Genomic DNA, 12,334 nt, shown 5'->3' on the forward strand with positions numbered 1-12,334 from the left:
ACATTTGTTGTGGTTGTTGATGATAATGTTGTTGATGTTGGTGCTGTACTAACAGTTGAACTTTCAGTTACAGTTGAAGATGGAGCAGTTGATGCAGAGATAGACACTGTTGATTGTGGTGATGTTATGGTATTAGCTGCATTAGTGGTGGTTGTTTCAGTAACATTTGTTGTGGTAATTGAGGATGGTGTTGTCGATGTTGGTCCTGTACTAACAGTTGAACTTTCAGTTACAGTTGAAGATGGGGAAGTTGATGCAGAGATAAACACTGTTGATTGTGGTGATGTTATGCTATTAGCTGCATTAGTGGTGGTTGTTTCAGTAAAATTTGTTGTGGTTGTTGATGATAATGTTGTAGATGTTGGTGCTGTATTAACAGTTGAACTTTCAGTTACAGTTGAAGATGGAGCAGTTGATGCAGATATAGACACTGTTGATTGTGGTGATGTTATGGTGGTTGTTTCAGTAACATCTGTAACTGTTAAGAAAATGGCAAATTAGATGGAAAAAACAAAACAATGTGAAATATACAGAGAAGTATAAACTGCATTAATTCAGACAGTGTGTTGACTTTGTGTGTCCTATCCTCATTTCTGTTATACTGGAGGTATATAAGCTATATGTTTTACATTATGTTCTATGTTCAAGTTTTGTCACATTATCTACATAAAAATAGTTAGACAACACTATAACAAATAAAAAAAATAGTAATGCAGTATAATTAAAAAAAATATGTTTACCTGAACTGTTGACTGTGATTGAGTTAGGAATTATTTCCAGCACACTGGCTCCTCCTGTTTCCGCTGCATTTACAAGATCGTTTTTGACTTCTTGAGTGGTTGGGTACTGTTGTGTGTAGTCGAAAGCTAATTGTGTTGAAGTGATTATTGACCCAGACCTGTAATATACAAGTGTCAGTTTATTAAAATAAATTTTTTTAAATCTCTCCATCCAAAATCATGTACAATAGGGATCTCAATATTCTATATTTACCTAAAGCTCAAGACAATTAAACTGATGAAGGCAGGATACTTGCTTCTGTAGATTGGTTCAAGCTGTAACAAACAACAAATATGGTCACTAAATATAATGTATTGGCATCTCTAATTCAGTAATTGCTGTCTCTTCTCTTTGAGGAATAGTTCACCAAAAAAGGATGATGGTTTTATGATGGACGTATGTGCTTTTTAGAGCTTCAACATGTTGCCAAATATGTAAGGAAATATAGAGTAGTAGAGACATTTTTATTAAAGTACTAGGGAGGGTAGAAACTTCTTAAGAATTTTCTAATTTTTGGGTGAACTGCTCCTTTAGGGGTTTGAGCAGTGGCGGCCAGTAACTTCTCTTAAGAGTGTTATGATTTAAAAATATGTGTTCAGAGTGTCAAGTATGTGACTCATCATGTCAAAATATGTGTTTGTTGCGTCATGTGAACCATGGACATTATGCGTCATTTTAAAATACGTGCCTGCCAGAGTATGTGAGCGGAGCGAAGTGAAAAGAATTATCGTTGGTTTGTTAAAATATCAATGGCCACTCACAGTCCAATTTATTGCCCAACTTTATAAAGCATATGGCATAGATGCATAGGCGAAGGGTGAATTAACTCCAGGGTAAGGATAATAAGGATTCAAATCAATTTTTTAAATTCCACTTTGCAATAATTTAATTGTTTTTCTTTATGAACACAAGCTAGATTGAAGTGATTAGTGCTCGTCTTTTGCAGTGCCGAACTTTAAACGCCGAACCGGCATATTTACCCTTTTTTGTTTGCCCTCGAAAATGAAGTCACCAGCTGCCACTGTGTTTGAGTATGATTTTATCATTGTCTCCCTTTTAAACTGTGGATCTTGACTTACCATGTCTTTTACAAGCTTAGCTCTTGCCTTGAAGCCATCAGAGCTTGAATTGGAGAGGTCATTTGTAAACGTTGCATTTGAGCTAAACACCAGATATGTCAACACCTGAGCTGGTGGTGCAGTAGTAGTTGTAGTTGCTCTAGTTGGGGTGGATGTTGTTGTTGTTGTTTTGGATGTTGTGCCTGCGATAACAATTGAATTTGAGGAGGAAGTGGCTGATTTCAGAGTTGTTGGTGTTGTGGTATTACTTCCATTAGTGGTGGATGCTTCAGCCACATTTGTTCTGGTGATTGAGGATGGTGTTACAGCAGTACTAACTATTAAACTAACTATTGAAGAAGGAGCAGTTGATGCAGAGATAGACACTGTTGATTGTGGTGATGTTATGGTATTAGCTCTATTAGTGGTGGATGTTTCAGTAACATTTGTTGTGGTAATTGAGGATGGTGTTGCAGATGTATGTGCTGTACTAACAGTTGAACTTTCAGTTACAGTTGAAGATGGAGCAGTTGATGCAGAGGTAGACACTGTTGATTGTGGTGATGTTATGCTATTAGCTGCATTAGTGGTGGTTGATTCAGTAACATTTGTTGTGGTTGTTGATGATACTGTTGTAGATGTAGGTGCTGTACTAACAGTTAAACTTTCAGTTACAGTTGAAGATGGAGCAGTTGATGCAGAGGTAGACACTGTTAATTGTGGTGATGTTATGGTGGTTGTTTCAGTAACATTTGTTGTGGTTGTTGAGGATGGTGTTGTAGATGTCGGTGCTGTATTAACAGTTGAACTTTCAGTGGCTGTTGAAGAAGGAGCAGTTGATGCAGAGGTAAACACTGTTGATTGTGGTGATGTTATGCTATTAGCTGCATTAGTGGTGGTTGTTTCAGTAACATTTGTCGTGGTTGTTGATGATAATGTTGTAGATGTAGGTGCTGTACTAACAGTTGAACTTTCAGTTGCAGTTGAAGATGGATCAGTTGATGCTGAGATAGACAATGTTGATTGTGGTGATGTTATGGTGGTTGTTTCAGTAACATTTGTTGTGGTAATTGAGGATGGTGTTGTCGATGTTGGTCCTGTACTAACAGTTGAACTTTCAGTTACAGTTGAAGATGGAACAGTTGATGCAGAGGTAGACACTGTTGAATGTGGTGATGTTATGGTATTAGCTGCATTGGTGGTGGTTGTTTCAGTAACATTTGTTGTGGTTGTTGATGATAATGTTGTAGATGTAGGTGCTGTACTAACAGTTGAACTTTCGGTTACAGTTGAAGAAGGAGCAGTTGATGCAGAGATAGACACTGTTGATTGTGGTGATGTAATGGTGGTTGTTTCAGTAACATTTGTTGTGGTTGTTGATGATAATGTTGTAGATGTTGGTGCTGTACTAACAGTTGAACTTTCAGTTACAGTTGAAGATGGAGCAGTTGATGCAGAGATAGACACTGTTGATTGTGGTGATGTTATGGTATTAGCTGCATTGGTGGTGGTTGTTTCAGTAACATTTGTTGTGGTTGTTGATGATAATGTTGCAGATATATGTGCTGTACTAACAGTTGAACTTTCAGTTGCAGTTGAAGATGGAGCAGTTGATGCAGAGATAGACACTGTTGATTGTGGTGATGTTATGGTATTAGCTGCATTGGTGGTGGTTGTTTCAGTAACATTTGTTGTGGTTGTTGATGATAATGTTGCAGATGTATGTGCTGTACTAACAGTTGAACTTTCAGTTGCAGTTGAAGATGGAGCAGTTGATGCAGAGATAGACACTGTTGATTGTGGTGATGTTATGCTATTAGCTGCATTGGTGGTGGTTGTTTCAGTAACATGTGTTGTGGTTGTTGATGATAATGTTGTAGATGTAGGTGCTGTACTAACAGTTGAACTTTCAGTTACAGTTGAAGATGGTGAATTTGATGCAGAGATAAACACTGTTGATTGTGGTGATGTTATGGTGGTTGTTTCAGTAACATTTGTTGTGGTTGTTGAGGATGGTGTTGTAGATGTCAGTGCTGTATTAACAGTTGAACTTTCAGTTGCTGTTGAAGAAGGAGCAGTTGATGCAGAGGTAGACACTGTTGATTGTGGTGATATTAAGGTGGTTGTTTCAGTAACATTTGTTGTGGTTGTTGATGATAATGTTGTAGATGTAGGTGCTGTACTAACAGTTGAACTTTCGGTAATAGTTGAAGATGGGGAAGTTGATGCAGAGACAAACACTGTTGATTGTGGTGATGTTATGCTATTAGCTGCATTAGTGGTGGTTGTTTCAGTAAAATTTGTCGTGGTTGTTGATGATAATGTTGTAGATGTTGGTGCTGTATTAACAGTTGAACTTTCAGTTACAGTTGAAGATGGAGCAGTTGATGCAGAAATAGACACTGTTGATTGTGGTGATGTTATGGTATTAGCTGCATTAGTGGTGGTTGTTTCAGTAACATTTGTTGTGGTTGTTGGTGATAATGTTGTAGATGTAGGTGCTGTACTAACAGTTGAACTTTCAGTTACATTTGAAGATGGAGCAGTTGATGCAGAGATAGACACTGTTGATTGTGGTGATGTTATGGTATTAGCTGCATTAGTGGTGGTTGTTTCAGTAACATTTGTTGTGGTAATTGAGGATGGTGTTGTCGATGTTGGTCCTGTACTAACAGTTGAACTTTCAGTTACAGTTGAAGATGGAGCAGTTGATGCAGAGATAGACACTGTTGATTGTGGTGATGTTATGGTATTAGCTGCATTGGTGGTGGTTGTTTCAGTAACATTTGTTGTGGTTGTTGATGATAATGTTGTAGATGTTGGTGCTGTACTAACAGTTGAACTTTCAGTTACAGTTGAAGATGGAGCAGTTGATGCAGTGATAGACACTGTTGATTGTGGTGATGTTATGGTATTAGCTGCATTAGTGGTGGTTGTTTCAGTAACATTTGTTGTGGTAATTGAGGATAGTGTTGTCGATGTTGGTCCTGTACTAACAGTTGAACTTTCAGTTACAGTTGAAGATGGGGAAGTTGATGCAGAGATAAACACTGTTGATTGTGGTGATGTTATGCTATTAGCTGCATTAGTGGTGGTTGTTTCAGTAAAATTTGTTGTGGTTGTTGATGATAATGTTGTAGATGTTGGTGCTATATTAACAGTTGAACTTTCAGTTACAGTTGAAGATGGAGCAGTTGATGCAGATATAGACACTGTTGATTGTGGTGATGTTATGGTGGTTGTTTCAGTAACATCTGTAACTGTTAAGAAATTGGCAAATTAGATGGAAAAAACAAAACAATGTGAAATATACAGAGAAGTATAAACTGCATTAATTCAGACAGTGTGTTGACTTTGTGTGTCCTATCCTCATTTCTGTTATACTGGAGGTATATAAGCTATATGTTTTACATTATGTTCTATGTTCAAGTTTTGTCACATTATCTACATAAAAATAGTTAGACAATACTATAACAAATTAAAAAAATAGTAATGCAGTATAATTTAAAAAAATATGTTTACCTGAACTGTTGACTGTGATTGAGTTAGGAATTATTTCCAGCACACTGGCTCCTCCTGTTTCCGCTGCATTTACAAGATCGTTTTTGACTTCTTGAGTGGTTGGGTACTGTTGTGTGTAGTCGAAAGCTAATTGTGTTGAAGTGATTATTGACCCAGACCTGTAATATACAAGTGTCAGTTTATTAAAATACATTTTTTTAAATCTCTCCATCCAAAATCATGTACAATAGGGATCTCAATATTCTATATTTACCTAAAGCTCAAGACAATTAAACTGATGAAGGCAGGATACTTGCTTCTGTAGATTGGTTCAAGCTGTAACAAACAACAAATATGGTCACTAAATGTAATGTATTGGCATCTCTAATTCAGTAATTGCTGTCTCTTCTCTTTGAGGAATAGTTCACCAAAAAAGGATGATGGTTATATGATGGACGTATGTGCTTTTTAGAGCTTCAACATGTTGCCAAATATGTAAGGAAATATAGAGTAGTAGAGACATTTTTATTAAAGTACTAGGGAGGGTAGAAACTTCTTAAGAATTTTCTAATTTTTGGGTGAACTGCTCCTTTAGGGGTTTGAGCAGTGGCGGCCAGTAACTTCTCTTAAGAGTGTTATGATTTAAAAATATGTGTTCAGAGTGTCAAGTATGTGACTCATCATGTCAAAATATGTGTTTGTTGCGTCATGTGAACCATGGACATTATGCGTCATTTTAAAATACGTGCCTGCCAGAGTATGTGAGCGGAGCGAAGTGAAAAGAATTATCGTTGGTTTGTTAAAATATCAATGGCCACTCACAGTCCAATTTATTGCCCAACTTTATAAAGCATATGGCATAGATGCATAGGCGAAGGGTGAATTAACTCCAGGGTAAGGATAATAAGGATTCAAATCAATTTTTTAAATTCCACTTTGCAATAATTTAATTGTTTTTCTTTATGAACACAAGCTAGATTGAAGTGATTAGTGCTCGTCTTTTGCAGTGCCGAACTTTAAACGCCGAACCGGCATATTTACCCTTTTTTGTTTGCCCTCGAAAATGAAGTCACCAGCTGCCACTGTGTTTGAGTATGATTTTATCATTGTCTCCCTTTTAAACTGTGGATCTTGACTTACCATGTCTTTTACAAGCTTAGCTCTTGCCTTGAAGCCATCAGAGCTTGAATTGGAGAGGTCATTTGTAAACGTTGCATTTGAGCTAAACACCAGATATGTCAACACCTGAGCTGGTGGTGCAGTAGTAGTTGTAGTTGCTCTAGTTGGGGTGGATGTTGTTGTTGTTGTTTTGGATGTTGTGCCTGCGATAACAATTGAATTTGAGGAGGAAGTGGCTGATTTCAGAGTTGTTGGTGTTGTGGTATTACTTCCATTAGTGGTGGATGCTTCAGCCACATTTGTTCTGGTGATTGAGGATGGTGTTACAGCAGTACTAACTATTAAACTAACTATTGAAGAAGGAGCAGTTGATGCAGAGATAGACACTGTTGATTGTGGTGATGTTATGGTATTAGCTCTATTAGTGGTGGATGTTTCAGTAACATTTGTTGTGGTAATTGAGGATGGTGTTGCAGATGTATGTGCTGTACTAACAGTTGAACTTTCAGTTACAGTTGAAGATGGAGCAGTTGATGCAGAGGTAGACACTGTTGATTGTGGTGATGTTATGCTATTAGCTGCATTAGTGGTGGTTGATTCAGTAACATTTGTTGTGGTTGTTGATGATACTGTTGTAGATGTAGGTGCTGTACTAACAGTTAAACTTTCAGTTACAGTTGAAGATGGAGCAGTTGATGCAGAGGTAGACACTGTTAATTGTGGTGATGTTATGGTGGTTGTTTCAGTAACATTTGTTGTGGTTGTTGAGGATGGTGTTGTAGATGTCGGTGCTGTATTAACAGTTGAACTTTCAGTTGCTGTTGAAGAAGGAGCAGTTGATGCAGAGGTAAACACTGTTGATTGTGGTGATGTTATGCTATTAGCTGCATTAGTGGTGGTTGTTTCAGTAACATTTGTCGTGGTTGTTGATGATAATGTTGTAGATGTAGGTGCTGTACTAACAGTTGAACTTTCAGTTGCAGTTGAAGATGGATCAGTTGATGCTGAGATAGACAATGTTGATTGTGGTGATGTTATGGTGGTTGTTTCAGTAACATTTGTTGTGGTAATTGAGGATGGTGTTGTCGATGTTGGTCCTGTACTAACAGTTGAACTTTCAGTTACAGTTGAAGATGGAACAGTTGATGCAGAGGTAGACACTGTTGAATGTGGTGATGTTATGGTATTAGCTGCATTGGTGGTGGTTGTTTCAGTAACATTTGTTGTGGTTGTTGATGATAATGTTGTAGATGTAGGTGCTGTACTAACAGTTGAACTTTCGGTTACAGTTGAAGAAGGAGCAGTTGATGCAGAGATAGACACTGTTGATTGTGGTGATGTAATGGTGGTTGTTTCAGTAACATTTGTTGTGGTTGTTGATGATAATGTTGTAGATGTTGGTGCTGTACTAACAGTTGAACTTTCAGTTACAGTTGAAGATGGAGCAGTTGATGCAGAGATAGACACTGTTGATTGTGGTGATGTTATGGTATTAGCTGCATTGGTGGTGGTTGTTTCAGTAACATTTGTTGTGGTTGTTGATGATAATGTTGCAGATATATGTGCTGTACTAACAGTTGAACTTTCAGTTGCAGTTGAAGATGGAGCAGTTGATGCAGAGATAGACACTGTTGATTGTGGTGATGTTATGGTATTAGCTGCATTGGTGGTGGTTGTTTCAGTAACATTTGTTGTGGTTGTTGATGATAATGTTGCAGATGTATGTGCTGTACTAACAGTTGAACTTTCAGTTGCAGTTGAAGATGGAGCAGTTGATGCAGAGATAGACACTGTTGATTGTGGTGATGTTATGCTATTAGCTGCATTGGTGGTGGTTGTTTCAGTAACATTTGTTGTGGTTGTTGATGATAATGTTGTAGATGTAGGTGCTGTACTAACAGTTGAACTTTCAGTTACAGTTGAAGATGGGGAATTTGATGCAGAGATAAACACTGTTGATTGTGGTGATGTTATGGTGGTTGTTTCAGTAACATTTGTTGTGGTTGTTGAGGATGGTGTTGTAGATGTCAGTGCTGTATTAACAGTTGAACTTTCAGTTGCTGTTGAAGAAGGAGCAGTTGATGCAGAGGTAGACACTGTTGATTGTGGTGATATTAAGGTGGTTGTTTCAGTAACATTTGTTGTGGTTGTTGATGATAATGTTGTAGATGTAGGTGCTGTACTAACAGTTGAACTTTCGGTAACAGTTGAAGATGGGGAAGTTGATGCAGAGACAAACACTGTTGATTGTGGTGATGTTATGCTATTAGCTGCATTAGTGGTGGTTGTTTCAGTAAAATTTGTCGTGGTTGTTGATGATAATGTTGTAGATGTTGGTGCTGTATTAACAGTTGAACTTTCAGTTACAGTTGAAGATGGAGCAGTTGATGCAGAGATAGACACTGTTGATTGTGGTGATGTTATGGTATTAGCTGCATTAGTGGTGGTTGTTTCAGTAACATTTGTTGTGGTTGTTGGTGATAATGTTGTAGATGTAGGTGCTGTACTAACAGTTGAACTTTCAGTTACATTTGAAGATGGAGCAGTTGATGCAGAGATAGACACTGTTGATTGTGGTGATGTTATGGTATTAGCTGCATTAGTGGTGGTTGTTTCAGTAACATTTGTTGTGGTAATTGAGGATGGTGTTGTCGATGTTGGTCCTGTACTAACAGTTGAACTTTCAGTTACAGTTGAAGATGGAGCAGTTGATGCAGAGATAGACACTGTTGATTGTGGTGATGTTATGGTATTAGCTGCATTGGTGGTGGTTGTTTCAGTAACATTTGTTGTGGTTGTTGATGATAATGTTGTAGATGTTGGTGCTGTACTAACAGTTGAACTTTCAGTTACAGTTGAAGATGGAGCAGTTGATGCAGTGATAGACACTGTTGATTGTGGTGATGTTATGGTATTAGCTGCATTAGTGGTGGTTGTTTCAGTAACATTTGTTGTGGTAATTGAGGATAGTGTTGTCGATGTTGGTCCTGTACTAACAGTTGAACTTTCAGTTACAGTTGAAGATGGGGAAGTTGATGCAGAGATAAACACTGTTGATTGTGGTGATGTTATGCTATTAGCTGCATTAGTGGTGGTTGTTTCAGTAAAATTTGTTGTGGTTGTTGATGATAATGTTGTAGATGTTGGTGCTATATTAACAGTTGAACTTTCAGTTACAGTTGAAGATGGAGCAGTTGATGCAGATATAGACACTGTTGATTGTGGTGATGTTATGGTGGTTGTTTCAGTAACATCTGTAACTGTTAAGAAATTGGCAAATTAGATGGAAAAAACAAAACAATGTGAAATATACAGAGAAGTATAAACTGCATTAATTCAGACAGTGTGTTGACTTTGTGTGTCCTATCCTCATTTCTGTTATACTGGAGGTATATAAGCTATATGTTTTACATTATGTTCTATGTTCAAGTTTTGTCACATTATCTACATAAAAATAGTTAGACAATACTATAACAAATTAAAAAAATAGTAATGCAGTATAATTTAAAAAAATATGTTTACCTGAACTGTTGACTGTGATTGAGTTAGGAATTATTTCCAGCACACTGGCTCCTCCTGTTTCCGCTGCATTTACAAGATCGTTTTTGACTTCTTGAGTGGTTGGGTACTGTTGTGTGTAGTCGAAAGCTAATTGTGTTGAAGTGATTATTGACCCAGACCTGTAATATACAAGTGTCAGTTTATTAAAATACATTTTTTTAAATCTCTCCATCCAAAATCATGTACAATAGGGATCTCAATATTCTATATTTACCTAAAGCTCAAGACATTTAAACTGATGAAGGCAGGATACTTGCTTCTGTAGATTGGTTCAAGCTGTAACAAACAACAAATATAGTCACTAAATATAATGTATTGGCATCTCTAATTCAGTAATTGCTGTCTCTTCTCTTTGAGGAATAGTTCACCAAAAAAGGATGATGGTTATATGATGGATGTATGTGCTTTTTAGAGCTTCAACATGTTGCCAAATATGTAAGGAAATATAGAGTAGTAAGAGACATTTTTATTAAAGTACTAGGGAGGGTAGAAACTTCTTAAGAATTTTCTAATTTTTGGGTGAACTGCTCCTTTAGGGGTTTGAGCAGTGGCGGCCAGTAACTTCTCTTAAGAGTGGCATGATTTAAAAATATGTGTTCAGAGTGTCAAGTATGTGACTCATCATGTCAAAATATGTGTTTGTTGCGTCATGTGAACCATGGACATTATGCGTCATTTTAAAATACGTGCCTGCCAGAGTATGTGAGCGGAGCGAAGTGAAAAGAATTATCGTTGGTTTGTTAAAATATCAATGGCCACTCACAGTCCAATTTATTGCCCAACTTTATAAAGCATATGGCATAGATGCATAGGCGAAGGGTGAATTAACTCCAGGGTAAGGATAATAAGGATTCAAATCAATTTTTTAAATTCCACTTTGCAATAATTTAATTGTTTTTCTTTATGAACACAAGCTAGATTGAAGTGATTAGTGCTCGTCTTTTGCAGTGCCGAACTTTAAACGCCGAACCGGCATATTTACCCTTTTTTGTTTGCCCTCGAAAATGAAGTCACCAGCTGCCACTGTGTTTGAGTATGATTTTATCATTGTCTCCCTTTTAAACTGTGGATCTTGACTTACCATGTCTTTTACAAGCTTAGCTCTTGCCTTGAAGCCATCAGAGCTTGAATTGGAGAGGTCATTTGTAAACGTTGCATTTGAGCTAAACACCAGATATGTCAACACCTGAGCTGGTGGTGCAGTAGTAGTTGTAGTTGCTCTAGTTGGGGTGGATGTTGTTGTTGTTGTTTTGGATGTTGTGCCTGCGATAACAATTGAAGTTGAGGAGGAAGTGGCTGATTTCAGAGTTGTTGGTGTTGTGGTATTACTTCCATTAGTGGTGGATGCTTCAGCCACATTTGTTCTGGTGATTGAGGATGGTGTTACAGCAGTACTAACTATTAAACTAACTATTGAAGAAGGAGCAGTTGATGCAGAGATAGACACTGTTGATTGTGGTGATGTTATGGTATTAGCTGCATTAGTGGTGGTTGTTTCAGTAACATTTGTTGTGGTTGTTGAGGATAATGTTGTAGATGTTGGTGCTGTACCAACAGTTGAACTTTCAGTTACAGTTGAAGATGGAGCAGTTGATGCAGAGGTAGACACTGTTGATTGTGGTGATGTTATGCTATTAGCTGCATTAGTGGTGGTTGATTCAGTAACATTTGTTGTGGTTGTTGATGATACTGTTGTAGATGTAGGTGCTGTACTAACAGTTAAACTTTCAGTTACAGTTGAAGATGGAGCAGTTGATGCAGAGGTAGACACTGTTAATTGTGGTGATGTTATGGTGGTTGTTTCAGTAACATTTGTTGTGGTTGTTGAGGATGGTGTTGTAGATGTCGGTGCTGTATTAACAGTTGCACTTTCAGTTGCTGTTGAAGAAGGAGCAGTTGATGCAGAGGTAGACACTGTTGATTGTGGTGATGTTATGCTATTAGCTGCATTAGTGGTGGTTGTTTCAGTAACATTTGTTGTGGTTGTTGATGATAATGTTGTAGATGTAGGTGCTGTACTAACAGTTGAACTTTCAGTTACAGTTGAAGATGGGGAAGTTGATGCAGAGATAAACACTGTTGATTGTGGTGATGTTATGCTATTAGCTGCATTAGTGGTGGTTGTTTCAGTAACATTTGTTGTGGTAATTGAGGATGGTGTTGTCGATGTTGGTCCTGTACTAACAGTAGACCTTTCAGTTACAGTTGAAGATGGAGCAGTTGATGCAGAGGTAGACACTGTTGAATGTGGTGATGTTATGGTATTAGCTGCATTGGTGGTGGTTGTTTCAGTAACATTTGTTGTGGTTGTTGAT

The 12,334-nt window shown here is 37.6% G+C and overlaps 1 protein-coding gene across 1 annotated transcript in view; it reads right to left on the reverse strand.

The window, feature by feature from the left end:
• LOC135786267 (uncharacterized) overlaps nt 1–12,334 on the reverse strand; it is a 57,686-nt gene that overhangs the window by 6,861 nt on the left and 38,491 nt on the right. The window contains exons 24-35 of the mRNA XM_073814598.1: nt 12,154–12,199; nt 11,101–11,789; nt 10,234–10,295; nt 9,981–10,138; nt 6,480–6,808; nt 4,103–4,382; nt 3,890–4,015; nt 3,066–3,160; nt 2,802–2,842; nt 1,860–2,142; nt 994–1,055; nt 741–898 (exon numbers count right to left, since the gene is read on the reverse strand). Coding sequence (XP_073670699.1) covers nt 741–898; nt 994–1,055; nt 1,860–2,142; nt 2,802–2,842; nt 3,066–3,160; nt 3,890–4,015; nt 4,103–4,382; nt 6,480–6,808; nt 9,981–10,138; nt 10,234–10,295; nt 11,101–11,789; nt 12,154–12,199 — 2,329 coding nt within the window. The remainder of the gene's footprint in view (nt 1–740; nt 899–993; nt 1,056–1,859; nt 2,143–2,801; nt 2,843–3,065; nt 3,161–3,889; nt 4,016–4,102; nt 4,383–6,479; nt 6,809–9,980; nt 10,139–10,233; nt 10,296–11,100; nt 11,790–12,153; nt 12,200–12,334) is intronic.

Source organism: Paramisgurnus dabryanus, chromosome 4 (assembly GCF_030506205.2).
Source record: "Paramisgurnus dabryanus chromosome 4, PD_genome_1.1, whole genome shotgun sequence".
NCBI lineage: Eukaryota > Metazoa > Chordata > Actinopteri > Cypriniformes > Cobitidae > Paramisgurnus > Paramisgurnus dabryanus.